This window comes from Pempheris klunzingeri, chromosome 4 (genome assembly GCF_042242105.1).
Source record: "Pempheris klunzingeri isolate RE-2024b chromosome 4, fPemKlu1.hap1, whole genome shotgun sequence".
Lineage (NCBI taxonomy): Eukaryota > Metazoa > Chordata > Actinopteri > Acropomatiformes > Pempheridae > Pempheris > Pempheris klunzingeri.
The window spans coordinates 8731824-8759748 of NC_092015.1; the positions used below are offsets into that span (position 1 = coordinate 8731824).

The 27925-nt window shown below is 42.5% G+C and overlaps 1 protein-coding gene across 1 annotated transcript in view; it reads right to left on the reverse strand.

Annotated features, from left to right (window-relative positions):
• nxn (nucleoredoxin) overlaps positions 1 to 27925 on the reverse strand; it is a 55386-nt gene that overhangs the window by 8996 nt on the left and 18465 nt on the right. The window contains exons 2-3 of the mRNA XM_070829409.1: positions 4616 to 4733; positions 1603 to 1736 (exon numbers count right to left, since the gene is read on the reverse strand). Of these exons, the coding sequence (XP_070685510.1) occupies positions 1603 to 1736; positions 4616 to 4733 (252 nt within the window). The remainder of the gene's footprint in view (positions 1 to 1602; positions 1737 to 4615; positions 4734 to 27925) is intronic.

Below are 27925 nucleotides of genomic sequence, written 5' to 3' on the forward strand. Positions count from 1 at the left end.
TCACACATGTTAGAGTAGATTTTCAAGGGGTTAAGTTTTGGTTATTTTAGCATCATAAATTAGCTTAAAATGTTCTGTTGTGGAAGGCTGCATCACAGTTAAGAGATACAATTCTCTGAATTTATTAATAAATGCATTAGTACCTTATAGAAGCACCAGCAGTCATCTATAAACAATTAGCAATAGAAGTATTTGGTCAAGCGTATTTATGTTATCAGTATAATAAGGCCTTATAGTGTTAATAAATATTGCATTAGTATTTTAGCTTGTTAATATTAGTTATCAGGCCTGTAAAAGCTGTCAGCATCCCTGGAAGAGTGTCTGTATATTTGTATATAAATATCTATGTACATATTAGATTTTACAACGGTCGTATTTTTTAAATGAGAAACGTAAAACAAGTTCTCATTAATATTATCTAACAAGTAGTGAAGCACATCATCCATTCCAAATTGATTAGATGCCAACTGTTTTTCATTACCATTCAAGTTGATTAGAGTGGATACTGTATTTGAGACACGTTCATTGATCCAGTCACGAAGACTCGTCACACAATACAACGAGACTGTGGGAGTGAAGAGTGTGAAGCAGAAAGCCTCGATCAATTTGCTGCTCATTAATCGACCTCTTCCTCGGTTGCTGGTAGAAGTAAATACTGTACTATGTGTTGTGTACTCATTATAGTTTGCACAATGTGGAGTCGATGCTGAAGCGTGATTAAGCCATCTTGCGTGGGCTTTTCTTTGGCGATGTTTGTGACTGAACTAGGTTTTCTGCTCAAGTTTTACCATAATGAGTTATTCTAAAAGAAACATCCCGCCATACTGCAGGCAAAAAAGCCAATGCACAGTGAAATATGGGTCATGTTTCTCTGTCGTGGGCCATTTCAGGTCCCTAGAATATTGAGGGAAAAAAAACGTAACACACACTTCTGTGTAAACTGATGCCAAGGCCAGGTGCTGGCATTTCATGTTTGTAAAATTACTTTAATAAGGGATAGATTTACACGAGTAACCAGGGGGAATGTGGTGTAAAAACACTACAAATAAAGTCCTGTTATGGCTTTTGTGACTTGTCCTTTTCAATTTTGTATGGGTCTGGGGTGTGAGCCAGGCTTCAGGCGTCACCGGTCTGAAGAGCCGGTCTCTGAGGCTGCGGCTCTGGCAGCTGCGGTGCTGACTGGCCTCAGTGGCCTGCGCTGCATCTCATCAGGAACGGTCCACCGATGATATAATGCCTTTCATGCATCACTGAGTCATGACCTTTACTGGATATCAGCGGGTCCAGCAGAGAAAGAGACAATAGTGATGATGTCAGTGGGGCGTGGCGACCACTGCCTACTTCAAAAAAGGTCCAGAGGTGGTGGTGAAAAGACTGACAGGGATAGTTAACCACTGCTAGTGTAAACACGCAAACACAATGGAGTCGCCTCCCTCCTCCTGATCCTCTCGCTTATCTGTCTCAACTAACTGCTCTGCCTCTTCCTGCTCCGCTCTGCTGCCGATGCCCTTTCTTTCTCATCTGTGTTTCAGTGTTTTGACAGTGTTAGGAGCCCAGAAAAAGTAAAAATAAGGGTCATTTTTCTCTGCTTTCTGTACTAACCCAGTGTGCTGAGAAGTACACTCCCACATAGTGTCCCTCCAGAGAGCTGCTGTCTGTTGTCTGCCTGTTGTTCCTGAGCAGAGGCCCTGCCACCACCTCCGCAAATGGCTTCGGACCCCAGGGGAACTCCAGGCCTGGAGGAGGGTCGGAAAGAGGAATGGACAGTGGGAAAGGAAAGATGGGAAGGGAAAAATCAGAGGAAAAAAAAAATATTAAAACATGATTGACAGTCTACAGCTGTGCTAGTGGCTCTTGTAAGGCAGTAAATAAGCACCACAGTGCTTTGACATGCTCACAAAGACAATGTTAACATGCTGATTCAGCGGGTATAATGTTTACCATGTTCACCATCTTAATGCTAATTAGCTAACTGATATTGAAGATGAAGAATTTTGACCTGATGAAGTGAGTGGATCATCAATATCATTACAATTCATCCCGAGTGGAACATAAATGTCTTCACTAAATTTCATGACAATCCATCCAATATTTGTTGTCACATTTCACGAAAACATGATGAAATATCATATAAAAATAAACATCATGGGATCATTAGGATTCATCCTCTGGGCACCATGAATATTTTGTTTCTAGCAATACAATAGTTGTGGAGGAGTTTCAGTCTGGACCAAAGTGGTGGATTAACCATCCACAGAGCCACGACATTAGAGTGGTTAAAAAGAAGAAGACTGTAACCAACTATTTTCTTTACTGATTATTTTGTCAAAAATTTTGATAATTCATTTATTGTCTGAAAATGGTGAAAATGCTAAGCCCAGTTTCCCTGAGCCCAAGGTGATGTCTTCAAATGTCTTGTTTTAGCCCAAGTCCAATGATTTTCAGGTAACAGCCAAAGTATCAAAATAGTAGCAGATTTAATTTTCTGAACATTAACTAATCGACTAATCGTCGCAGCTCTTTCCGTCTCTGTCATGGCTAATAGACAACAAAGAGTCGTGCACCTTTTTGGGGGGGGGGACATGTGCTATTTGAAATGCAAACCAGATTCAAAATATGGTTTTAATGGTGACTGAAAGCTTTGCCTCTCAAGCAAATGAACGCTGCCAGAAATACTTCCCTCCTGCTCTCTTTCACACTTTTCATTTCCCTTTCAAGGCGTCTTCATTGTTACCTTCACGCTCTAGAGATGCATTTAGTATAGCCGAATTAAAAAGGAGGTAATAATAAATAAAACCTTGTATGACTGGTTCATAATGGCCTCTTTATGCTACGTGGTTGTCTAGGGCTTCATTAGGCAGGAATGACACGTCTGCACTGCACTGCCGCGGCCTTTTATTGTTATCCTGATTGTAAAAGTGCACTCCATCTTCGCGCTGCAGGCTAGTCTACCGCCACTCGAGTCAGGCCTTTCATCGAGAGTGAAAGGCAAAGGGTCCTGAATCGGTCTCCCCTCCCCCCAGTCTCGATGTACAGCAAACTTTTAATGCCCTTTTCCTTTCCTCTCCTCTCCCAACCGTGGCTGCTGCAGCCGAATTGATTTGTCACATCAGGAACTGCTCTTAGTCTGCCTTTCAAATATCATGAAAATATATCATAAAAGGTGCAATAAAACAGAAATGTAGGTCTGTTTGTTTTTGAGAGTTGTGCAGAACTGTTAGAACATTTTAGCATAATCAAGTTTCTGTGCCCATATTTGCTACTGAGGCCAGAGATAAATCGTTTCTCCATCTAGTTTGGAAGAATGTTTAATGACTCACGGATAATACTGCAGGCTCGGGCTGGCATTCATTAACCAGGCTGCAAAATCTGTCATATTCATCTATTCTGCTTCACCGCCATAGTGCCGCTACTGTCGCTTCTCACATGACTAATGGCACTTTTTTTCCTGCTGACCTAAAAGGGTCTGAAGAGACAACGTTTTAAAATGCTGAGATCTTTGCAGGCGCAAAGGACATCCTCTGTGCAGGAAAGGAATGCAAGCCCACTCTTGTTAATTCTCTGTCTCCGCTTCAAAGTGCAGAAATTATAGGGTTGGCAGATGAGGGAGTGAGACTTGGACATGCTATAATATTCATGCAGCACCATAATTACGGAAGCATCAACACAAACGTGGGGGGAAAAGTTATTGCAAAAATGTTTTTTTTGCCAAATACTGAATGATGTGGCACTGCATTATCTCAACAGGGAACTCTGACCGTTCATTTGGTAAACATTATTACAGAGAATGACTGTTGTGTCTCTGTGATTGCAGGTGTGACCAAACTTACTGCGCTTGTTACATTTCATACGTTTGGCTTACTCATTTATGTTGTGCAACTAAAGCTGTGCGATGCCGTCTGGTAAATTATATATCTTTGACTCTGGTATTTAGTTGTTATAATATATCAACAGTGTGGAGCGATGAGGCAGCTGCAACGTTCCTCATGTCTCTTCTCTCTTCTTCGACGGCATCTGACTGGAGAATTAGTGCCACTGGCCATTTATCTCAATGTGCCAAACTCCTAATATTCACATAATAGTCGTGGATGGAACGCGCATTAAATGTAATAGAAAATATGCATTAAGTTGCTCATTCATGTCCCTTTGCCTTAGGAGAATTTTGAGTCCTGCCTGCAGTTGTTTTATGGAAGGCAGGTGGTGTACACAGTCTGATGTGAACCCAGAGCAAGTGAATATGAGTGTGTTACTGTCCTGAAATCTTGATGGTGTTGGTTAATAGATGTTAGGGGGTATCCTGTCTATTACCCACAGCCCAGTGAGAATGCTAGCCACCCAGGATTCAGGGTCACACAGGTATGACAGACAAAGTGTCTGGGAGAAACTGGACTGTGTTGTTCTGTCCTTTCGACCCTCAAATGCCTTCCTATTACCTCATTATAAAGTGATATTTTCAGGGTCGAATGGTTAGTGGTTGAGGTTGAGGTTAACCATTTAATAAAGAGGATTAAGGTCAGAGCTTGAGGTCAGAGAATAAAAATAAATCAACCCGATGTCTTCACTAATAATACACTACATGTACGTGTGTGTGTGTGTGTGTGGCTGCCGATCTAACCTTTAGGGTCATCTCTGACCACCAGTAGACCATTTCGACACACCACCTTCCCCGTAGCGGCGTCCACAAATACCAGAGATGGGATACTGGTTACCTTGTACTTGTTCCACAGCTTCATCTGCAGAGAGAACAAGATGAGAGAAGAGGTTGGAAAAAAAGTGCCCATGGAAAGACCTTAAAGTTCAAATTTATTTCAATTTCAGAGATGGAAAAACTGTTTAACCCGGTCTAAAATGATATATTTGCTGCAGCTACAGTATGTTCTCCTGAAATACGACTGTATAAACAAATGTCAACTGAATACCGTATGTATTTTATAGGACAAACACCCTCTCTGTTGTTTAAAAGAGACTCAGGAGACAAGAGGGTAGAATAAAAAAAAAAAAATACAAGAGTGCAGTCAGCCCTGAGGTGCATTAGCAGAGGGTGGGAGGCACACTGCTGCACTTTAAAAAGGCTGAACTGGAGCAAACTCATACCGTCCCTGCTGTGTCATGAATAAGAGTAAAAGGGGGTATGTAGCTGAAAAAGAACTACTTTTGCTCTGCAGTAAAGTAGAATTTGAGCACTATGAATTATTACAGCTTCTCGGATAGACGACTCATACTTTCATAGGCATTTATGAGTGCCCATTGGCCTTAAAAATTTGATCGTAATGCCTCCAAAATGACGAGCTGATATTACTACAGCCTCATAAACTCACAGAAGAAGCTTTATGGCCAGAAATCTGTGCATGAACTGACGCTATTTATAGAGTTCAGTGATCACTGTAGTCCTTAACATCAAAGAGCAGATCAAGCATTTCACATATCTGAGACTCACTTTCCATATCAGAGGGAAGAGTCCTATGCTGTGAATAGAAAATAGCTCTGTCTTATAAAGAGCGCCAATCTGCACCGTGCAATGTTGCTGCTTCAGCAAAGTACAGGCAAAGAAGGGGGATCCCTCGCATGAAATCCCACACTGGCTCAGAAAACACAGACAGGAGCACGAAAGTTAAAAATATTTGGTCCAGAAAACTATAATGTTGGTGTGTGCTTGGCCCTTTTTTATTTAATCTATTAAATAAATGTGTTGTGTAAAGCAGGGCTTACTTCATGTGGCAGTGAAGTGAACTTGGAGTTCGGTTACTGTTGAGCTCCCGGTTGATGAAAACCTTTCATTGCTCTTTTTGTTAAAACAGTGACTTCACTGCAGCAGCTGAGCACAAAGATTTTGATATGCAGTCTGACTAAAAGGGAAGAAAGCCTGCATGGCGTGTGTTTTACTCATTGTGCATCTCCTCTTTGTACTAGTCGCACATACTTTGTCACACACTCGCCGGAGGTCAACCACAGGCCCTTTTCTAACAGCAGAGGTCAGACGGTCTGTCCCATGGACAAGACGACCTGGAGCCTCCCAACAACATTGGTCTGGAAGTCCCTCAAAAGCAAACTTCAGCGTCTGCCACAGTCAACAGTTTTACCACACGCTCCATGCTGCTCTGGAAACTCAATCTCGACTCACAAATTGATGGGGTTAGGGCCATTAATTGTGCCCGTCTCCGAAAGCCAATGTGCCTGAAACTGCATCTGTGTAACTGCAGCCATTTCACTCAGGAGCCTGCTGTCATCCAGGCTGATGATGTGAGATAGAGAGCCAGATTTAGCCAAAAGAGGGATACAAGAGGGACAAAAAGCAGAGTGATAGGGTGGTTGGTTCTGCACTAGCACTAAAATGTCAAGAAATGTATTGCATGTCAAGGCCCAGAGGTATCCACACGGAGGAATGTAATGGTGTAATATGATTTTGAAAGCAGTCAGGTGTTCAACGAATGACAAATAACATGCACTGTAAGACTAAAAACATCTGCTTTTCCACTAGATCACAGAATGCTTTTAGCTCACACCGTTGCACAGGTTTATATGGTTGGTTTTTTTTGAACAGTGGTGCTTAGAGCTAAATGCTGAGCATGCCAACATGCACACAGTGACAATGCTAAATTGCTAACCTGTTGCAAGTAGAACATTTACCATAGTCCTCCTCTTAGTTTAGCATGTTAGCATGCTAATGATTGCATATTTGCACAAAAAATACAGCTGAGGCCAGTCACCAAAACCATCAAAACGTAACCTCAGGGGGACATGAGTGTTTCTACCTAATGTCACCACTATCCATCTAATAATTGAGACATTTCACTAAGAAAACAAAAACAGGAAAAGCCAGAGGATCACCAAAATCTGTATGATTAATCCTCTGGGGACCATGAACGTCGGTAAAGGAGTTAATCAATCCATCCAATAGATGCTGAGATCTTTCAGTTTGGACCACAGAACGGACAGACTAAGAAAGACTACACTTTTAGTGATAAGTCCAGCTTACAGTCACTGCAAGTCAATTCAATTGAATGCAAATCAATAATAATGATAACAAAGAAGAAACAGGAAACCTGGCGTGTACACGCAACCTACTCTAATCTGTAATTGTAATATGCCATCCTCGAGCAATGCTGAAACCACCAAGTCTATCACCACACTAGAGGTCAATGTACATCCTCTATGATCATATTAAGATAACTGAAGAGCAAGGATGGTTATTTTAAGAGAAGAGGAAGATGGCTGTGTACCAAATCAAGGCCTTCTAAGTCGTTTCAGTGCTCTCATGCTGCAGCATTAAGAGAGCGGCTGAGTGATTTCTATAGCAATCTCTAAGGAAGAGATTCCTCCTCTTTGTCTTGCAGCTAATTTACTGCATCCTTGAATCACGTCTGCCTAGTATTTTGGCTGCAGATCCGAATAGCCCCTCCGAGGGTTTATATCTGCCTTTAAAATGAAATGAAATGAAAGGGCTGTTATGATTTCAGGGGGGGGGGGGGCTGGCCGACCTTGCAACTACAAAAGCTACATGTCCCAGAACCCACCGCAAACAAACAAACGTCAGATGGATTTCAGCACCTTGGAAGACAAGAATTCGTCACGCTTTGGTGGCGTGGAAAAGAGGGGAATCTCGCACTCGTCATGGTCGAGTGATGGGTTTCCATTGTTATTGATTTGTAAATCCCAAATCTTCCACCAGCACACTGGCGACAATAGCTCTCACAATAACAGCGCACTCTTCCCCCTTCTGTCCTCCTTGTGAATAGAAAACATGAGGATCACATGCCACAGCGATCCATTTCCCCTCAAACATTGTTTCCTTGTCGAGAGCCGCAGGATGTCTATTACAGCTTAGACAATAAACACAGAATGTGACATGATATGTTGTGCTAAAAAGACACACATAAATCATACTGTCAAATCTGCCCTCATTCCTTGGCTGGAGAAACATCTCGCCACTTGTAGAAGAGGTGTTTAGGATATTTTTGTCAAATTGTCAGCTTCCATTTGCCTGTATCATGACTCATTTGATTTAAGTGTTTCTTACGTGCTGCTGTGAAGATTAAAATGACGATTTTGGGAAATACATTTATGTGCATTCTTGCTGAGACTTGAGGGATGAGAAAATTGATACCACTGTGACACAAGGCCCATCCCTCTGTAAAACCACAATGTGTGATTTTTATCACATCTTACTATATCTTACGATATGTTCCCCTTTCCCAGTCTTTGTGCTAAGATAAGATAAGCTAACTGGCTGTTGGCTGCATATTTTTAAATTTTTGATTTACTCAAAATGTCAAACTACTCCTTTCAAATGAATCACCTTTTTCAATAATTTATGTATATCTTTTTATTTATCAAATCAAAAACTCCAACCATTTGTCCAAGTTTTCAATTGTGATGATTTACTACTGCTGTTTGAATGTATATTTGGGTTTTAGACTATTTAGTTGCTGTTCTAATACAGGAATGATTTGGAGAAATGCAAAACATTTCTGACCAACAGAGCAGTCAGTTGCTAATTTGCACTCAAACTGCATTCAGCCTGTATTCATCCCATCTAGATTGCATGTTGCCACTCCCAGTTTTCTCCAAGGGGCGCCTCTATTCATTATCAATATCAACAGAGTGTGTAACTATACAGGCACAAGCCTAATGCACGGCCATATAGTTAGACGAGGGTTTATGGATGCCAGTAACCCCTGTGGTGAGCCCACTGACTGTTAAGACTCTAGGGAGAGCTGGAAATCTATACTAACAATCCATTTACTCTCTTGGACATGCAGACATTGGCTGCACACTACGCCCAGTGCTCATCATGCTAATTGGATCACGCATGGCTGCGGATCCATACTCAGAAGAAGAGCAAATCAGCCCACTGTGGAGCCAGTAGATCCGTGTCCACAGACATACCAGGGCTCCAAATCTTCTCGGCCCACTGATCAAAGGAAATGCTGATTCTTTTTAGATGTAGCTTAATTTGTTTGACTGCAGTCATTTCCTACCTGTAGCCATTCTGGACCGCATGTGAGCAGGAATAACAAGGAGGGAAACAAAGGTCCTCCAAACATGTCTACATTTCCGTGTTAAATGTCATGCGTGGCGATCGCTTTCATGCCTCTTTGCACTGTTGCACTTTATGGCAACATTCTGCACTTTAAGAGGTGGTTAGCTTTTGTGGAGAACCCCCACTAGACTTGAAGGCTAAATATTTCAAATGTGTCCACATCTGCTTCAGTTTTGTTACCCCTTGCAGCCTTTGCTCTGCGGTGAAATTCGGCCTCTGTCCGATACCGGTGGCTCTCTGCAGTGGCTCTGGCGGGTGTCACCCTGTTGAGTGAACCAGAGTGGAAGCAATTTCATCACTCAACGTTCCCGATTCACCAATCATTCTTGGAGCCCTATCTCCTCACAGATCTGCTTTCACTGGGCCGATCAGTCCTGAGGCATCTGCCAGACACTCCCGTCGCTGCTTCATTACAGCAGTGCCACTACAAAGGAAAGTCAGCCCTTTATAACAGAGGACATGAGAGGTATCCTGCTGTGGTGCTGATAGTAATACAGTCCTTTATCTTTGAGTATTACACTAGGGACAAATGGTGATAATCCATCTGATAGCTTTCAAAAGGAGAGGTGGTGGAGGGGGGCTAAAACTAATTTTATCACTTTATTCATCCAGATAAACAATCTACAGTATTCACAATTCATAACCGCACAAAGTGGATTTGTGGAATTCAATCGAACTTACTTAGGAATTCTCAGTGGCTTTTATTATCAGCCAAACTGTTCCCCATAAAATGTTTTCATTCATGTCAAGGGGAATTTATTGCGGATTGCGAAAAAAAAAAAAAGGAATGTGTTCCACATTATTCAAGTGGGACATAGAGGAAAGCATGTTCCAGTTTGATTTGATTTAAAATCTTAAAAAGATAAAAGATTTTCAAAATAAAATGAAATGTTTCAGTTTGCACACTGATCTAAGTCAGGACTTAGACTTAGAGTTTCTTTATTGCGGACATTGATGGCTTTGTGCCTTCTCAGAGATCTTAGTAGTAAGTGAAGCAGTTTCTTAGAAGATGGGAGGTTGTCTGTCTGATGGACTGAACCAGCCCCCTCAAGACATGTTCAACAAAAGCATGTGTCTTTTACTAGGACTTTTTTATTGTGAGTGCCTGCAGGCAATGTGATCTCTGACCGTAAAGATTTACTGTAGTGGTGTAGGGGAGAGCAGGCTGGACTGGACTGCTGGTTTGCCTCTTGGCAGGCTCCAGCACTAGTCTATTTAGAAACCAGGCCAGCGCCTTTACAGCATGGATAAGTGCATCTGCAAATGGATTCAAACTAACATGCTGGTGCACAGCATCAACAGTTTGTTCATTATGCGTCGGGCAGCTTTTCTTGAAGATAGATGAGAAACAAACTTGCTCCCTACATCTCCTGAGTACACTGCTGCAACTCCCTTTTGGCTGGGCCCCTGCAGCCAGCGTTGACTTGCATTCCTCCATGCTGCACCCCGCCTCTGCTCAATCTGCTCCCGAGGCTCTCAGGAACTGCCTGTATCCACTTCAAAACCCTGTTTCTGCTCTTCATGGCAATCCACAAAGGGGAGCCCTCCCCTCCCACCTCTTAGCCATACGCCAGCCCACACTATGCAGACTAGTGTGCATTACTTAGAGATTCTGTCTGTGCTGCTCTGACCTGACTATCGCTTTACCCGGTCAAGAGTCTTTACCACCATGGCCACCCCGGCGGTGTAGGACACATCTCAAACCCTGCGACAGCTGCACAGCTGTTGCTCTTTTTCTGTGCTACACTGAGGACCCCTCCCTTAATATGCTTCAGCTTAATCCTGTTTTGCTTGTACAGCTTTTTTCACTTATGCCTGCACTATTGGTGTCTCATGATTTCAGAAAATCTGCTACCTGATTTTTTTATTTTCCAACCACTTATATTTTTCAATCGAGCGTCAGCCACAGCTGAGCTGAGAGAACATAGCAGGCTCCACATCATGCCTCTTTGATGCAAAATGTTGCAGCCATCTCGTGCACACGATTAGTCCTGTAACGTTCTCCGGCCGAGCCATTTGGATGGTGGATCCTCAAATGGGAGACGCTGGCTAAATTGCTTTTTCGATAAAGGCCCCCTGTTACCACGGCAGCGCCCTACCCCCCTCCTGCCCTCAACACACACACACACGCACACACACACACACACACAAAGTCAGGACCTGTCACATAGTGCCAGAGACACTGTGGGCTCTTAGTTAATAATTCAGTGATAAATCAATGGTTTTGTGAGGAAAACAGGTGCCAGAGTGTCAGACGGCTGAGAGTAAATAACCCGGAATTAAAAAAAAAAAAAAAAAAGGGAAAACAAGGGAGTGAGAAAGAGAAAGAGAGAGAGAGATTTAGAGAGGGAGGGTGGTGTGTGGGTGTTTCCCCCTTCCAAGCCTTGTGTGGAGGCACAAAGGCCACCCCCTGAATACAGGCTCTAAATCCAAACTTGGCCCCTGTACGGTGAGAAGTCTTTATGTAGTGAAGAACGTGGTGTAAAAATAGCACAGGGGAGGTGGGGGTTGTAAAGGAGTAAAAAGCCAGGGCTCAATAGGTATCTGCAGCATTGTCTCTCCACAGGCGTGGGCTGCCCCTGAGGCCTACATTCGGCAAGGCCAAAGGTCAGGACGGCAGGGGGTGCATTCTCACCTCTGCCTGCCTCCCTGCCCCACCAGAACTTACTGTTCTTCATTTCTCTCTCCGTCTATCCATCTTTCCTTGTGATGAATTATGAAGAGCAAAGTGTAACCTATTACACAGACACACACACACACACGCCATATCCACACTAATGTGGAAAAAATTTAAATTGCATCTTTTTCTCTCCGCTTCAGTCTTCCATCCATGCTAAACTGACATTTTCAACCACAAAAATGCATCTTTTTGAAATCCCTCTCCGTCCGAAGGGAATAAAATTAAAAACACCCGTCTTCTAGACGTCTCTGTGAGGGATTATCATGTGATCTGAGGCATCTGCTCGTCATGCGATCTGTTTGTGAGGATCCTGATTTTCTTTGCTCCCGCTTCATACTTTGATGCATAAATACCGTAACACTAATGCCAACATGCTTTATTAAATAGTGGAAAGCAGATTGGCGGAGGTGGCGTGAAGCTGCTGTTCTGTGCCGACTTCCCACCAGAAAACACTTTGTTTGTGTGGACATAAAGTAAAGTAAAATAAAAACAAACTTCTCATTTCTATTTGGCAACTGACTTTGAGGGCTGAAATGACAACTGTCAGATTTGTCTGTAGCAGTGTGGAAATCAAAAACAATCTTACGATATATAGACTACATGTGACGAGTAATGTGTTGTCATGGAAACTTATTCTTATTCAAGTCGATCTCTGTGAGTCAATCATTAAAGTCTGCTGAAAATACAACTCCAGTCAGTAATGATTTACCCCTCAACGCTGTTCACAGGATGACAGGAGCTTGTTGATATAAACAGTGTGTCATGATTTCTCAGTTGGCTGTAACTCACACCTTCTACCATCAGCCTGCATTTCATCAAGTCCAGGCCTGCAGGGTCAGACAGACAGACAGACAGACAACCAGATAGAACGTAGATAAAGCTGGTCTGGCTGCGGACCAGCTGGACCTACTCTATCAGTTACCTCAGTGTGACCCTCTGAGACTGGTATTATACGCTCCCAGTGATCGGCCAACTCATGACTTGGAAAGCCTGGTGCATTTTTGTAGTCTTTTTTTTTTTTAAATCACAAAGAGTGCCAAAAGGTAATACAGCACACACACACACACACACACTCTCTCAACTATAATCCAATACAGTATAAGAAGTGATCAAATAAAGTCAGATATGCGCAGAATGTCAGAAAAGCACTTTGTGTCGCCTCATTAAGTCTGTGCCTCTGCATTTGGGGAATCTCAGTCCATTACATATTAATAACGAGACAAAACACACATTAGAATAAGCCTTTCAGCACAACATGATGTGCTTTTTACATTCACTGCTCAATTAGCTACACTCAGCAAACAGCCCCTCAGCAGCCGTGCATTAATTCTACCCATAAGTCTCCACGCTACCGTTTTTCCGGTACCCCAGTTTCCTGGAGTGCTCGCTGAAGGGGGCCGGGGTGGGTGTTGGGTTTAGACAGCTTCCCTGTTGCGACCTCTGTTTGACCCCACATTTAACTCCTCCTCATGCTGGAGCCCTGGGAAGTCTCCGCCGCGGCTCAATTCCTGATCCCTTCACAGCACGGCACATTAATATTTATGGAAATTTGATTTGAAGGGAACATTTTACACACATTATCAGCGTTTTGTGCATAATCAGTGCAGCTCTGAATTCTATATATGATAATCTATGTAATACATCTTTACATTTAGGTGGCTGGTTAGCACTCCATTGTGTGTTTTTCCTGCGCTCACGCCCCTTAGCCAATCTATAGCAAGGAAATAAACTGCATACATGCATCTAAGGATCAAAAAACCAAAAAAAAAAAAAAAGAGGAAGAAGAAGAAATTGTGATACTAGTTGCAGAGGCATGACATGTTGATTTTCAGGCAAATATGTTTTTAGCACTAGCTTTATGTGTATTCTGCACTATCACTTTTTGTCACATTCTGATTGTTGGGTTTGTAAATGTGGCTTATAGCAGGAGTAACGTTGTCATATTTATATTTGATCACAGAAGCTGTATCACCACGCCTCTCTGATGATTCTCAAATTTCGTCTGCGTGAGCCAAAAAATTGCACAGAGCAAAAGAGCCGTAACACCCCGAAGGGAATTTTGTAGATAACCTAAAAAAAAGCGTGATAGTCTGATTAGATATTGTATTATATTCTGAACACATCCAATGAAGCTTAGTACAAACAATAAGTGCCATGATGTTTAGACACTGTGTACTTGGCAGGGTACCATGTATTTTTGGTTCAATTGTACCCTCCACAGCCACTGAGGAGCCTCATAAATCACAACGACACCCTGCGTCTGGTCTGCCTCATAAAACAACACAGACCTCTGACAGTGGTAGTACTCCCAGGCCCCAGCATGTGGGCATACACACAAACAAACACGTATATATTCTATATATAGCCATATGAGCCTTACAACCACCCTCTGTTCAGGAAAATAGCTTCTCACATAAATTCAAATCTCACAATTCTAGCCTCTGCTGCTGTGGGCTATGATGCACAATGAAGGGCTGTCAAATTAACAGTGGGTCCAATTTCCTGAGAGAAAGGACATTCTTACCATTTCTGCCCATTACTTGAGCTACATGCAGCTCTACGGTGACATTTGGTTACATGGTGACACTTTATATCTGCCCATTAGCCCGTTTCCTCCTCTAGTCTTACGCTCATTAAAAGTCACATCTGTTTCTCTGCAGACCGGCCCTGTGCATTTTATAGCTGAGCTGTACATCTGGACCCCTCTCGTATCTCTCCCTCTTGTATCCCCCTCCCCTCCCCCGCCCATCCGCCCGCCCTCCTCCCGCCCTCCTCCATGCACGCCTGGCTGTCGGCTTATCCCACCCCCACCGCCCCCGTGACACTTTTCACAGCAGCAGGGACTGATTCAGGCTCCCATAAGCTCCCTCTCCAACAGAATCAGCCCATATTGGCCCGTTGAAGAGACTCTTGGGCACGGATTTCATTTCACCCAGATTAAGTGTTGCTCAAAACATCATACGAATCATCTAACCATCAAGTCTGGCTTGCATGTCTAGGGATGCACTGGGAAAAAACACAAGCACACAGTTGCAATAACCAAACTATTTATGTTATCAATCAATAACCTCTTAACTATGACCTATACTTCAGACAGGTGAACACAGTAAGGACATTCAAGTCATCCACATTTTAGCATTTTTAAATTTTATCATCTCCTCTCCCACAATTTAATTGGGACACTGGGGATACTGTTTCACCACAGAGTGCCTCACAAAACAGGATTTAAAAAAAATCTTAAAAAAAGAGTGGATAAAAGGAAACAAACACAATGGAAATAAATATTCAGTTGAGGAGACAGGCAGGCTTGGAAACAGCAATAAAACACAGGACATAAAAGCCCATTGTAAAAATGCTTCCCTGTACAACTGTGCTTTGAGAAGTGGTTTAAAAGATGCTACTGATCTGGCGAGCCTCAGCTCTGGCAGAGTACTGCAGACCTCAGGAGCCTCGACAGCAAAGACCAGGTCACCTTTTGTTATGAGCACAGTCTTTGGAAAAACCTGTGGCGCTCTGCCAGAGGACCTGAGGCTACGCTCCCCTTCATAAATAGCTTTAAAAAAAGGTCTGATGTGTAGCTCGGAGCCAAACCCCCACTGAGCCTCAAAATAAACATCCATCAATTTTCTGGATACTTAAAGCCAGGGCTATGGTGGCAGCACAGCAAGTTAAGTGTCTTTTTCCCCCCTCTTACAACTTTCTCCAAGAGCTCCCAGTACAGCTGACAGACTGGAGGGACGGGGGGAGTTTCTATCAAGTGGCTGAACTGCCTCATCCGGCTCTGAGTACTGAAGCAGTGTCTTGTTGTCTGCTAGAACAGCTCCAGTCTGAAGACTTCATCATGCCGCATCGCCTCACTTGTTGCAGACACAATAGGGCACATTTGCTACTACCCAGAGGTTATAGCCACAGACAGATCAGCAAAAACAAGCACCATTTGAAAAGGTTAAAGTGCATGTTTTAACCACAAATTGTATGACTGCACTAACTAATAATGATTAGTCTCATTTTCTATTTACCTGTTTCCTCAATTGACTGACTAATCAGTCTATAAGTTGTGAGCAAAAGGAGTTTTTACCCATCATGTCACCCAAGAGCCAAAATGAAAATCTTCAGATTGTATGTTTATTTGAGCAAAGATATTCAATTCACCATCATATAGGAGGAAGAACACATTTAAGAGGTCATGTGTTGAATTCTTGGCACTTTTACTTAAGAAATGAATACAAATGATTAATCGCTTATTTAAATAGATTAATTTACTTTCAATCGACTGTAATAATTGATCTGTAAAAGTTTCAGCTCTACTAGGTTGTCATCCATTTTCAAAACTATACCATATGTACAGTATTTAGATTGATTTCTGTCCTTCCAGAAAACCATTTTCTAAAGTCCTCTTAGTAGAGTCGTCAAAGACTCAAAACTGATATTCAAGGTGCCAAAAATAGTGGATTCACAAGTTATGTTGCTGACAAAAACAAGCAGATGGAGGTTTTTGCAGTTGTCATGGGGAAATAGTTTCCATTTTGCTAAGGACTTTACATTGAGGTTCAAGGGTATTTCACAACCTTGGAAATGTCAGCAAATGTATCCAGCAAAAATCTCGCCTCATGTTCCATTTAGTAACCGTTCCGGAGCTTTCGATCATATCACATAATCTTCTTCTGCTGATCCATCTGCTCATGATATGATACATAAACAAAAGCTCCAGAAAAGCTCCTAAATTACCTTTTAATTACCTTTTAGGTGAGACTGTTTCATTAACTGTTGTGTCCAAGATCAAGATTGAACTTTGACTGATCTGTCGTCTGAAAATAAAACCCACAATACAAAATTGCAAAGGCAGATGTGTAGAGATTTGTAGAATGAATCTGAACATTTCTTGCATGAGAAAGCTGCTGCACCGCAGCAATAAAATCTTGTTTTGCCCTCGAATGCATCACCAGGGAGTTTTCAAAACAGTCCCTGCCCACAACTAAATTACTACAAACAATATACGTAATGTGAGAAAAAAAAAGGTGATGAAATCTTTATAGAACAACTGTCATGTCTCTGCAAGTTGGTTTACAGTGAATCACTTACTTGCAGATGAGAATTCAATTACAGAACGCTCATAAGTAGTAAAGCATGTTGAATTTCTTAATTGGCTAAAACATGCAAAACCACCAGTATGTCTGTAAACTTAATTCGAGCAAGAAGAAAGCATCTTATTTTGCCTTCAATAGGAAACAAATCATATTACAAGCACACTCACAAGCAACAAGTGCCACTAATGATACTGTAAATAGCTACTGCGTATCTTTTTTATCCCTAAAGGCTCAGTGATCCCTTTTTTCCTGCCAAGTCAATAAACACCAGTCTGGAAGTGCGGCTACTATACGACCGCCGACGCTTTACTTTAAAGATTTACGATTTACGAGAGCACACTGTTGTCAGAACTGCCGTGGTGAAACTCAGGGAACGATTACACGCTTGTCACAAAGACGTCTGTATTTGTAACAACTAAGCTTATTATAGGATACATACATTGTGTTGCTTTTCACACATGATTAGTTAAAAACCTCATATAAGCACTGTTAAGTCCTTTACTGTAACATGCTGATCAACTGTTGTGCTGAAAGGGAGGACAAAAAAGGTAACACAGGGGTTTTTGTCATCGTAAACAAACATCTGAGAGCGAGACAGCAGCAACAGGGATGATGAAAGAAGCGGAGAACAGACAGACATGAGTGTCAATTTTCAGGGTCACATCACCCTGGTGGAGGGCGGATTGATGGGGCAGAGCACACGTTCAAAGTTCAAGCCTTTAATAGCCCGGTTGAAACAGCATGGCCTCCATGTCATCCGTTCACGCCTAACCTCCATGCAACCCCTGATCCTCCCCGACACCACCATCTCAGCTTCCCATGAAAGGGGAAAAAAAAAAAACTTTTATACAAACATTCAGTAATCTCCCAACTCACCACCTTCCCATCTTGTAGACCTGAGGGCCTCTTTTAGTGGGATTTGTCTTGTACACACCTGTAAAAGACTCTCAGGAGAAAACCCAGCCAAGAATAAAAAAATAAAGAAATAGCTATAGCCTTTTTTTCCTCTTTTTTTTCGGAGTAATTTCTATTCATGGAGGGAAATGAAGCCATCCAGCGTCTCCACTTGAAGCTTACACTGCATCAAAAAAAAATAAAAAATGAGCAGCATCAGAGGAAAGTGTGCGCTCGGCGGTGTGTTTGTAATTCAGCTCCACAAGCCTGACAGACGGATCTGAGGCCTCCCACGGATGCAGGCAGAGGTCACCAGCCCTCGCTAAGCCTTGGTTTCCTACCGACTATCCTGGAATCTAATTTCAGCAGTTCAAAGGCTTTTTTAGACAAGATGATGTAATTGTCAGGCACAAATCCTCACCACTCAGCTTGACACATCTCCCTTATTCATTTACGTCTTTATTGTTTAAGGCTGGAAATGCTTGAGCCAATGCTGGTTAAATACTGCGTCAGCGTGATAATGTTTGGTTGAAAGCAATGACTTTACAATGAGGACAGGAAATAAAAAGGACAATGTGGAGGAAGTGAAAAGCTTGACACGGATTTAATGCTGCACATGGTGTGGTGCCGAGAGTGTCTTAGAGTAATAAAGGCAGGTCATTGTGTGTCTAAGGTACCTCACCGTGTCATATCTAGCAGTCTGCTGCAGCAGCTGTGCGTGAGTTCAGACGTTGGCCTAGTTAGAGCACTGAGACACCTTTCCAAACCTCAGAATAGATTGTTTAGATTACAGTCGACACGCTTAAATTGTAGCATAAGTATAGCAACTAACTAGTGGTGAGTTTAGTGCGAAACTAACTAGTAACAACATAGGAACTTTACACTGGAACTAGCGATCACACACTGTGGTGCCAAAGGCTGCTCATTCCCCCACAAATCAAGCTTTAAAATCAACCTTATATATATATATATATAGTAGGGTTCATAAACAGCAGCTCTGCAAAGACGCAGTTACCCTGCTTGAGATGGCGTGACTCCTTTTTTAGTTACCATCCATCTCCGATGTTGTAAACATTTCAGGCCGCACAGCAGAGCAAAGCAGACCTTCAGATTTGTAATCAGGCTTAACATTTAAAAAAAGGAGGAGAGAACTCTTTTAAAGCCTGCCAATAATCAGGAACGTAAAGAAAAAAAAACACACACGCACACACACACAGACAGAGTGGCTTTGTGTGAGATCTGTTCATTCCTTTTACAGACGCAGACAAACTCAAGTGCCACAGCAACAGATCTTTATCTGCATGTTTATAGTCAAAATCTACAGCACACTATGGAGACAACGATACAATATGACTAAAAAAAATAAATAAAATAATCCAGAACTAGAATTAATGACAGGACCATATTGCTTTCATACTATACATTTGTGACCATTAGCTCATGGGACCTTTGTAGTGAATAGAAAATTGAGTCTGGTTCAAAGGGTGGGGAACGGGTGTCCTTTAGTGCTTGGACTTCCTCCAACAGTTCTCTGGACTCAGCTACAGGAAACCTGCACATAACTGTAGCCAGAATAAAATGGGAGGGGAGGAAGAGGAGGATGAACCTCAAATGACACTCCTGAGCTGCTAGTGTTAGAAAAAATAAAAACAAACAGCATATCTCATATCGTCATTCGTGACTAGAGGGTTTTAAACAATTTGGTTTTAGTTCCAAACCAAATTTCATGAGAGTGTGTAAAGATAAAAGAAATATGACGTCCTGCTGAGAAGAAAAACCCTGAATACGTTATTGTCCCATACTGGATTTGAAAACGTGTCCAGGGAAAAGTGATTAATGTTTTCCACAAGCTCGGTAGAGGAACTCCCAGGAGATTTGGACAGTGAGAGAGAGTTGCAATTTTCAAAAGTAGTCAAGTTCAGTAATAGGCCAACATTAAACTTTAGGAATCCATGGCCAAGGAAGGAGGCCCTCCCATTAATATGAGTCATGGAAGACCACAAGCAGCGGTCATAAAAATGCAACAGCCAAGAGCAAATTAAATGCCAAAACAAAAAAAAACATTTGGTGGTTTTCCATGAATCAGGAATAAAAGACAATCACCAGCTATTTTGTCTTCTTCATAAGACCAGATGTGAGCAAAGCCATCCCCAATCCTGACAGCTAGGATCGAGCTAAACACAGAGACAAAGAGGACACACATGGGTGAGGTGCAGCTCTCCCTGCGTCTGTGGCAGCCTGGAATGTGCTGTGGGTTTACTGGGTTTATAAATAACCGGCAGAAACGAGCAGACACAAAAGGCGCTGCTGTTCTGAGGCGGACCGCTGTTGCAAAGCCTCCTGGTAACTACTAGCGTCTCACCGGGGCAGTTAGCACCAGTGCCCGAGCCACCCACCCAGTCCGCCTGCATGCGCGTCTCCCTGCAGCTCCAGCATCAGCGGCCCGGCCCGGTCTGAATGCACGAAGGAATAGTCAAAGCAACCTTTAAGAGCACACAAGGTGGTAGTGTGCGTCTGTGGGGCCCTCGCAGTTGACTTCCACCTTTTTTCTTCTGACAACATCACTTTAAAATTTAGAAAATCAATTTTTGCAGCCGTGCCTGTTCCAAATGTGCCTGTCCAGAAAAGGCTGATAGCTTGATCTCTGTTATTGCTGCTTGCAGCTTTGTCAAGCTGCAGCCAAGCCGTGCTGCATGGATTTTGATGTGCATCTTTTCGCGCTGTTGAAAAATGACTCTATTGTCCTCTTTGGCTGCTTCACGCACTGGTACGTTAACAACTAGGATAGATGCGCACCAAAGTCTGCCTTGACTGACTACAGTTTTCTAAAGAACCGCTGACCCAAACAACTTGACAATCAGCACTGCACTGCACTTCCTTGGGTCCTAACCAAGACATCTGCCAAGTGTGTAGGAGATCAGACTAATGGTTGTTGAGAAAAGCTGTCCAGTACATACACATACAGAGATGACTTCATTTATCACAATATTGCAAATTATATCTATCTCAAATTTGTTGAGCTACTCCACAATCATTCCTCATATCCAGTGACAACTGCAAATGTACCCCCTGGGGTACAGAGATATAACCCCTCTGACTGGGACCAAAATGCAAGACAACATATCAGCTCAAACAGTAATAGGGTAGTCTCAGAAATAATGAGACAATGTGGCTGTAAGGATGTGGTTGCATGGCGTAATGGCATGAGAAGTGGCAGGCAGTCCTTTTGAAAAGCAGCGAGTGCTTCTGTGCAAAACTATGCTCTGCACCAGAGCTGATAGGAACAGATTATGACGAGAATCAATCCGTGCTGCCACATTACAGCCTTCATCCTCTTTCTCCTGGTTGCTGGGGAGCAAGGAGCCCGCCGCTGCCTGCGCCTGGAGCTCGACCAAGATAGAAATCAGCCTGGTTTTTATCTCCCAGTCCTCTCGTCACCTTTCGAGTCCACCAGTCCTCCCTTCTCTCCCCCCTCCACCCTCTCTTTTTCTTTTTAAATGAAGGACTGTAATGGCATGCATTGAGCACACAGAGGGGCAAGGGAATGAGGAAGGAGCGGGTGAAAAGGTGATAGGCAGCACAATGGCCAGTCACACTGCATTTATATGCTTTTGCTAACACACAGTAGAAATGGAAAGTGAGCAGGGCTGGATAATATGTACTTATGTATGTCCTGTTCTTCGCATTGTGGAAAATTGGATTGTGATGTCGACTCTGACAAATCACACTGGAGAGCAGTGACACAGTTCTCTCTCAAAAACACTACACAGAAAATACATCATCTGAACTAGCTCTGTTTTCCCTGGCCGGGAAGCAAGGCTCCTCTCCTTCATGGGTGCTAGAGTCAACAATGTCACGGGGGGAAAACAGACTGAAAATGGATAAGCCTGCGTCAGATTTATCATGTCTGTTAACACCTCAATTCGGCTTTTCCCTTCTATAAATCGGAGAGAAAAATATATATTCCACAGCAAAGATCCACCTACTGACATTTACAATCAGTCGAGCCTAAGTAACATCTATCCTGGGAGGTTCCTTGTAAATCTAAATCTAAATCTAAATTGAGGGACTAGAGCTAAAAAAGAAAAATAGTCTGATTCTAAAGCAGCTTCTCTCATGTGAAAACCTTTTTGATTGGACAAAAAAAAAAAAGAGATTAACGTATCTCAAGGTTAATTGATAATTTAAATAATTGTTAGTTGCAGCCCCATTATGGACTGTTAGCCTGACAAAATAAACATTTTGAAACCTTAATCTTGCGCTCTGGGAATATAATGAGTATGCTTTTAATGTTTTAGACTAACAATTAACTGAATAATCCAAAAAAACAATGCACTGAGGAATCTGAAATGGTAATAATCATTGTAGTCCTGTTTTGTCATTTGGAAATCACTTGTAAAATGTTAAGTAGAAATCATGTCATCACAGCGAACAAAGTTGTCCTTATGTTCTTCTTGACACCTTAAGCCATTGTGTGCCTGCTTTAACCCACTTTTTTTACTCTTACAGGGCCATTAATGTGATTGCCGCCTTAACGCCAGTGTTTAGCAACATGCAGAGTGTCGTAACTTTGCAGATACAGATGCAGCTGCTCGATGTAGAGCGGATCTAATTAAATGCTGTTCCACATTAACAGGATTGAGTGAACCTACAGATTTCTGCCTGCTCCCTCCAGCCTGTGAGTGGCACTCGGTGTAATGAATACGAGCAGGAACCGGACGAAGTGCTTCCTTGATTGTACACCCATCCTGCCAGACACAAGCGTAACCGACATCCGTACACACAGATGACCGTTATTCATTGTGCCTTGGGCTGGTGGAACATGGCGGCGTGGCGGCTGCGTTACAGTCGCACAATGGCCAAGAGGAGAGATCGTCACAGTGAAGCTGCTTTTCAAGGCTTAGGGTCTTTATGTAGCCCTGGGCAATATCTAGAGGTGTAACCTGTAATGTCACCTTCAATCTCAGTCTAATTACAGATTTAGCTTCACCTCACTCATCTGGACTGAACTTAATATATTCCAGCTTTGCCTGCAGCCATTTCGTTGTCACTGGGCTTTAGGGCTTTGGATCAAAATCCTTGTAGCTCATGTTTTGCTCTGGTTGCTGCCAAATACCAACCAGGAAACTGTGGTCTGTCAAACACATAGTATATGCGGTGGCCTACAGAGCACACTGTTTGTAAGTGGTTGCATTTCCCAACATAAACCACCAGCTAGGTCTGAGAGCAGAATGTGGGTTAGGTCATATTGGATTAAGCATGTCGTTCACATGATGCAGATAGTCTCACTCTACGAGAGCAGATGATGAGCCACATGCTTATTAACAGGCATCATGCATGAAATCAATTCTGTTTTACTGAGGACTAACTCTGCAGCATAGCATTCAATTATGGTGGCGACTTCCCATCTTCTACTTGTATCCAGCTGGAGAACACTTTAAATGGACAAAACAAAAAGTATGGCAATATCTGAGCTGAGAGCTTTGAGATATAAACAGCAGGCCAGTGCTCTCATGAATTGAGACTCCATATGGGAGTCTGCTGCACAACCAGCTCTCTTTGCTCTCCGTTTATGTGCTCACTCACAGTTGTTGAGACAACAGAACAACTGGTCAAGATCTCGCTGGTCGCAACTTCACACGAGTGACTGCAATGACCGGGCTAAAAATGAGTTTGCTCAAATAATATTTATAATTTCTGGCAGATAACTTAACACAAGCAGACCGCACAGCGTGCTCTTTGCTGCTGCATGTCAACCCTGCTCACCCCAAACTTTATGGACCTGAAACATTCCCTGCTATTTTCATTTACCCCCATAACATAACAGCCCACTTTAAAAACAGCTTGAATTCACCCAGACCCTCGTGGGGTGACTAGAACAAGATATGAAAAGGAAATGACCCCAAGGTTCTGACATTACCGATCTTCACAATATTTTTACTGTATCATGACAACTGTAATGTACACCCCACGGCTTGGCTGAAGTACCCCATCATGAATGTAGACAGTGAAAACAAATAAATTCCATGTAGTTACCAAGTTAACATTGAAATAAATAAATTAAGGTTTGCTGGTTTTTGCCTACATCAGAGAACTGGATGAGAATAGAAATCCAGTATATGTAAGGTGGCACAAAAATATGAAAATGTCTTTACTGCTGTACAAAGGGGTAGGGCTAAAGCAGAAAGTAAAGTTAAGTCAAACTGGAATCGAACACGTCGAGCAACATCACATCTGTCACTTCTGGAAAACTATGAGACATATTATGGCAAAGATTCACTGTGAGATATTGTGTGTAAAAGGTTGCGATTTTGACCTGAGGGTGACCCAAGATGAAAGTCTTTGAAAATCGAAAAAGATTCCCCTTCTGAAGGGTATGAATGTGTTCACCACATTTTATCCCCATCTGCCCATCACATTAATACTGTGTCCACATAGAATATTCGGGCCAGATGGTGGCACAGTATGAATGGACAATGGGTCCATTGCTTGTCTGGGGGCCATGAACATCAACACTATCATGACCACAGGAAATCTCAGGTAAAAGACATCATCTTGAGACCAAGAATACTATTTGGTTATACGGCCAGTAGCTGTCAAGATGTACAGCTTTGGACCATTATCTTACTTTGTAAGTACCAATCATTTGACGTCAGAGGCAATTAGGTATCTTAACAGTGTATTCAGCGTTTTGTTGATTAGACCTTTTGTCTATGTCAAGAAATGAATCTGGAGAGCAGTTCTGCTACATGATCTTTTTCCCAGAGGAATACAATGTTCATTTGTGTAGCGCACCAAATCAGTCTGGGTGGTCTAGCCAAGGACTGGACCAGCCTGGACTGGTTCAGCCCAGATTGGACTTTTGTATGGGGCACTTTCTTTTTCCCTCCAACGCATTTCTCTCCTGTGAAATGACAGACCTGACAATGCTGCCCTTTTTTCATTTTTAATGAGCTCACAAACACCCTGAATTGCCTTACTGTTTCCACAACGAGATGCAGTCAGCAGTTTTCATACATCATACAGCAAAAACAAAACAAAAAAAAAACACTTTGGCCTACAAGGAATTGCTGTGGAATATGAAAACAAAAGGGACATGATGCAATGCTGCTTTTATAATTGATTTTGTTCCACAGTCCATTCGATAATGGTCTACAGAAATCCAATAACCGCTAATTGCTCCTCCAAACATGAGCACTTGGCTTGTAATGACTCAATGTCTTTCGCACGCTGTCATTTTTTGCTTATGTCTCTATAACGACTGCTCATCTCTTGCGTCAACCCTGTAATGAATTCACAGCCCCTCCTTTTAGATCCCAATGATTAAGTGAAGTAATTGCACAAGATTGCTCAGGGTCCACTCAGCCATTAAAGCCCACAAGCCCGGTCCCTTAGCAACAGAGATCTGCAGCCTCAAGATGATTTTCTGTGACAGTGAAATTGTATATCAGAGTTGAGAGCATCCATCCTCTAGAGCTATAGCACTTTTGACTTTGTCTACAGGCCCTCAAACAGACCCAACATTCTGTGGACAAGATGCTTATTTTTATACATATCTTTACTTTTAAACTAAACTAAACTAAACATGAAGCTCTTGGCCACAGCCACTGGACAGCAGAAAATAAAGTGTTGCAGGCATAAATCAGGTTAAAAGCCCATTTTCCTAATTGGGGCGAACCCAAAAGCAAAATGTCTGTGTCTCCTTTCTCTGCCTTCTCTGGGAAAACCTAACATCTAGAAAAAGACATTGGGACGTTCATTTGATTAATCCCAAACAGCTGCTTAATTGCTGCAGTGTTGTGTGCCATTAGGCCATGATGAGCAGCACAGAGGCGAGCTTTGGAGGAGTGAAAAATAAGGCAGATATCCTGGTCAAAGATCCCTTTCATTGTACTAATGATATCTCAGGCTAAAAGCGTCTGCCTGGTGGAAGAAAAGATACTTTGAAGAGATCGGTGGAAGGAGCAGAGAAACAGTTACTGTTTTCTGCATTTGATGCCATGCTTAAGTCATCAGTGCTATACTCTTTATGAGTGAAATAAGGAAATTGCATGATAATATGCACTGTAATTATTCATATCTAGATAAATGTTAGATAAGTTAATGTCTACAATAAACCAATTAAAAAGAGTTTAATTAGTTATTTTTGGCGAGCTGCTGATTCTACAGAGGCCATAAAATGGCCTCTGTAGCCAAATATGGACACTAAACTCGACATGGAAAGATGCTTACTTTGCAGACACACACAGACTAAAATAAATGTAGACAGTAATGAAGATAAATAAGGATGTCCCTGATTAATGTGGTTTTTATTACTGTGCTCTTTCGTAAAAACACTGAATGATGAAATCAGACATTCAAACCACTTTTTTCGCAACACCGTGGCTTAATGTTAAACATTAGGTCATCTCCATCATCCCACAGCAGTCTATAGAACGATCTTCATCATGACAATGCTGGATTGTTCAGCTGTAAAGAGAAGTGGGAAGGTTATCCACCTTCGCTGCTAGAAAATGTGGTTCCTTTAAGGATACTGAAGTCACAAAAGGGAGTGAGCAGTGAGTTGAGCGGGGACTTTATCAACCGTAATGGCCCATATTGAAATAAATCTCTGGAGCAGGAGTGTAGTATTGATGCTTAACAAGCCCTGTCAAGAGACGGCTTTGCATATATTGAGCAGCATTGTGGGAGATGATGACGCGCCGCACCAGTGCTCAGGAAGAACAGGGTTCGCATTCCTCTACTATATCCAAACACACACATATTCCCACATAGACAAAACTATTTCCTAAAAGCTAAATGGCTTTCAATTGCAGCACCCAAAACCTCACCAATAATTAATACCATCTCACCAGAGAGGCTGCCTCTATGCATAGGCATTAAAGCCTATTATCCATGTATCAGCATGCTGTAATTGTTTGTTTGAAGTGGATTTCTAGAGTGTCACTCCCTTTCAGCCTCCTCCTCCTCCACCACTCGCTCTCACTCAACTTGAGTGACAACGGCGCTTGTTGCGGCCTGGGGCAGAGGGCAGGAATCACTCAGTGAGGCCTGAGATGAAAAGAGCAGCCCTTGTACGGTTGGCACGGGGCAAACTGCCAGAGAAGCTGCAAGCAAGGGTTGACTTCATAAGCACCACCGTTTTTAGTTCCCACCATGAGCAGCACATCAGCCGTCCAGGGGCAGCAGGCCACCAAGGCTCCCCAGCGCCCTGCCTTGATCTACAATTACCACCCGTCACTTGCCATTCCATTGATGAAAAAAGGCTGTTTGATGTATAAACGGATAAATGGCTGAATAATTACATTTTACATCAACTGAAAAAAATCTCTTCGACAATAAAACAGGGGAGAGTTACAAATGGAGGAGAGACCTGCTCATTTAGAGGGAAGAAGAAAAGATCCACAGACCCCCCTGTGTGATAATAAGGTAAAACATCTCAATATCTTTGAAGCTGAGGTGCTTCTATACTGCCAATAAATATCCAAGAGAGAATATCTCTGTTGATTCATGGAAATACAGATGAAATGCCCACCGTACAAAAAGAAACGTGCATTGATTTTTAGAACAGACGTGCACACAAGCAAAGGCAACAAAGTGGGAATGTGGCAAAACACTTCTTGAAAAGGGAAACAACAGAAGTATTACAACTCGCTGTTTCCCCCTTTTTCTTCTTCTCAGCATCCGTTGGGTCTCTGTGGTTTCTGTGCTGAGATTCAATGTTGAACGGGGAGCTATATCAAAGCAGGTGATAAACAATGCATGACAAACACACTGCATCCTGAAGTGATGGCCATCCTGCTGGAAGAAGACATTAAAAAACCCATACAAACAACAAAACAACAAAAACACCAGGAGGAAGTGGAGCTGTGGCTACGGTCTTGATCAGTTGTCAAATGTACCAGCTGCCATCAAGGTGCCCAAATAAAATAATAATGTGAGCAAAAATGGCACCCACCGTCTGGTATGCAGCAGGGAAATCAAGCTCATATCTGTAATTCTGCATCCTCTTGTGCTCACATACAGGTTTCAGTTAAATATCTTAAAGGAATCAAGATTTCAAAGCCAAAAGTATTTAACTTCCACATAAGCAGCTTTGCAGTATTTCAAAACGTTTAAATTTGCAGCAGCTCTCAGCATGATTGGTTGATGTTGACAACACAGTTGGGTGCCTGGCCTATTGAGGGAGCTTGTTGCAGTGAAGTTGGAGGGAAGGAGGGGGGG